Source organism: Myodes glareolus, chromosome 7 (assembly GCF_982192425.1).
Source record: "Myodes glareolus chromosome 7, mMyoGla1.1, whole genome shotgun sequence".
In the NCBI taxonomy this organism is placed as follows: domain Eukaryota; kingdom Metazoa; phylum Chordata; class Mammalia; order Rodentia; family Cricetidae; genus Myodes; species Myodes glareolus.
In genome coordinates this window covers 76,039,797-76,042,607 of record NC_142032.1, presented here as the reverse complement: position 1 = coordinate 76,042,607, position 2,811 = coordinate 76,039,797, and the positions used below count along the sequence as shown (strand labels likewise).

Below are 2,811 nucleotides of genomic sequence, written 5' to 3'. Positions count from 1 at the left end.
TTTCACATTTTCCTTGTATGGAGGAGCTTGAATCCAGATACCAGCTGCCCTTCTGGAGTCTGCCCCGCCCCCTCTGCCATGCTGTTCCCAAAGAGCCAGAGGACACAAAAGTTCCACACCTTTATTGCCCTTGGGACCGTCCCCTGGAACTTCAGGGGCTCTTGCAGCTGGCACACAGAAGGTCAGTTTGGAGGCCACAGAAGAGTGTGTCTACTTCAAGAGTCCTCATAGCCAGTGGGCAAAGGATTGACGTGGGGGTTGTGGAAAAGCGTGTGGTTGCCATCCCCCCAAGAGAAGGGCTGTAGAGAGAAGGCAGACAGATCACTACAATCCCTCCCCTGGGACTCATTCCCCCGCTGGCCCTCCCTCTGGCTCTGGTGTACCTTGGTGCGGATGCGGAGGTGGTGGTAAGGGATGAACTCTGGGCGCTCATGGTGGCCAGCATGCATCCAGCAGTTGAGGGAGCAGAGGGCCACGCTGGGCAGTGCTAGCACAAAGGTCAGGATGCGCCAGGTATTAGCTGCGGGGACAAAGGAGAGGGTCGGGGAGAGGCTATCCCTGGGCCTAGAGGCCTGGAAGACCAGCGCTGCCGGTGGATCGGTGGAGGGTAGCCAGGAGAGGGAGCGGAAAAGAGGAGGACAAGCGAACAGACAGGTTAGGCTACCAAGTCACAGTCAGGCCTAGCCCCACTTACCTCCTGCCCCGCCATGGTCTCCTTTGGCTGCACTGGCCAGGCCCCGACTCAGGACCTTAAGAGGCAGAGCCATTGCTGAGGAGATGCCGGGAATGACACTGCCCTTTCCTCTCCCCTTCACGCAGCCTGGAGGCCACCCTCCCTTCACTGAGCCAATCACCTGTTGAGCTGGAACAGAGGGCTATTTTTAGGGGCCTTCTTGATCTAAAGTGGGGCTTGACTGGCAGGAGAGCCTCTCCAGGCAGCTGACGCAATGTGCCTTTCATGTTGGCCAGAGAACATTTCAAGTGAAAGATCGCCTGGCTTGGTGAGCCAGGCCAGTCACCCCACCCTTGAGCTGCACAGGCAGGAGGAGCAGAGTTTAAGGCCACCTTTGTCTGCTTAGGGGGTCCGAGCACAGCAGCTTGAGCTACGTAAGACCCTGTTTTTAAAAACGAAATAAAAGATGGCCGGTGGTGGTGTCACCTTTAATCCCAACACTCCAAAGGCAGAGGCAGGCGGATCTCTGAGTTTAAGGCCAGTCTGGTCTACAGAGTGAGTTTCAGAACAGCCAGGGCTACACAGAGAAACCCTGACTTAAAACAACAACAACAAATAGGAGGTAGAAGGACAGAGAGAATGTAGCTTAGTTGGTAGACCGCCTGGAGTGTCTGCCTGCCCAGTACCCACAATGCCCCATGTTCTGTCCCCAGGGCTACTATAAGCACAGTGTAGTGGCACACATCTTTAATGCCAGAATGTGGGATATGGAGGCAAGAGGATCAGGAGTTCAAGGCCATCCTAGACTACATACCAAGATCAAAGGTAGCACAGGCTATACTAGACTCTCTAAATAAATAAAGAAAAATATACTATCTATTTCCATAGTAGTGGGGAATGATTCTACTGTTCTCAGGGGCTAGCACAGACTAGGCGTGCAATGTGCATAAAATTATTGAAGTGCCCATTTAAAAAAATATTTATCAGTGTTGGGAATTGAATCCCAGGACTGTGTGAATGCTAATTAAATGAGCTTCCTGAGAGGACTCTAGCCAGCTCAAGAAGGGTAAACATGGCTCTGACAGGCCTTGCCCTTCCCCCGTTCCCTCTGCCTTGTTAAAACCCTTAGATTACATTCTTAAAGCTGGCCACCAAGGTCTATCTTCTTATTTGGCCACTTCCTCCTCCTGAGACTAACTACCAACATCCAGCTATCAGAGTATGGAAGTCCAGCAATCAAAAGACCCCTTTGGCTCACCTAATTAACACACACAGTTAAAATGAACTGCATCTCCCTAACACGGGGTTTCCCATTTTACCTTTATAAACCTCCATTTGCTTATGTGTCCCATCTGCCTCCTCTCTCTCCAGAGGCAATCCTTTGTCTCCCCATCTGGTACAAATACCCCTCCTCCTCCTCTCCCTAGTTCCCTCCCTTCTCCCCGGCCTGCTGTCTTTGTCTCTTATTCCCTGCCCTCTGTCCCTCTGGAGCTAATAAATCTTTGGGCTCAGAACGTGGCCTTGGGGGTCCTGAGCCGACCCTGATCCACTTCATTTCCACTGAGCTCAGTCATTGTCTTTGTTTTGTCTCACTTTGCATTATTGAGTGTGTGTCACAGCACTTGTGGAGTTCAGAGGACGGACAACGGACAATGTTGTGGGGTTTGTTCTCTCGTCTACCTTCAGGTGGATTCTCGGAACCAAACACAGGTCACCAGATGCATTTAGCGAGCTCCTTTGCCCACTGATCCATCTCAGGCAGACAGGGAGAAAAGACTGAAAGAAAACAGCCTCTTCAAGCACTGTAGCCAGAGCTATCTCCTCAAAGCTCTCTCTGTAGGCGAGGCCGGGGTCAGACTCATGACCTCCTGCATTACAGGTGTGAATTACACTGTGCTCAGATTTACAGTCTTGACAGGACGTCTCCAGCTTGGAACAAAGTTTGATGTATCTAATCAGAACTCAGTTTGCAGACGTGAGTCAGGTACAATTTCAGGAAAGGCCTCTACACCCATACTTCTTATTTACTTTCAGCAGGCTAGGGTGCTTGTTGTCAAGCCTGAGTTTGATCCCAAAGACCCACGAGGTGGGAGAGACTCCCACATACCTTCAAGCTCCCCTCTCCCATAAATAAACAA

At 51.3% G+C, this 2,811-nt stretch overlaps 1 protein-coding gene across 1 annotated transcript; it reads right to left on the bottom strand.

Moving 5' to 3' along the window:
- Nucleotides 1-107: 107 nt before the first annotated feature.
- Cox6a2 (cytochrome c oxidase subunit 6A2) lies at nt 108-854 on the bottom strand. The gene is made up of 3 exons (XM_048455081.3): nt 695-854; nt 384-520; nt 108-299 (listed from the first exon to the last, which is right to left on the bottom strand). The coding sequence occupies exons 1-3, from the start codon at nt 765-767 to the stop codon at nt 216-218; spliced, it is 294 nt and encodes a 97-aa protein (XP_048311038.1). The 5' UTR covers nt 768-854; the 3' UTR covers nt 108-215.
- Nucleotides 855-2,811: the final 1,957 nt, after the last annotated feature.

Excerpts from the sequence above, each read along its gene's own strand:
- Cox6a2 (XM_048455081.3), bottom strand. The coding sequence starts at position 767 with ATGGCTCTGCCTCTTAAGGTCCTGAGTCGGGGCCTGGCCAGTGCAGCC. Across the intron at positions 521-694 it reads AGACCATGGCGGGGCAGGAG|CTAATACCTGGCGCATCCTG; the intron begins GTAAGTGGGGCT and ends TTGTCCCCGCAG. Across the intron at positions 300-383 it reads ACCTCCGCATCCGCACCAAG|CCCTTCTCTTGGGGGGATGG; the intron begins GTACACCAGAGC and ends TTCTCTCTACAG.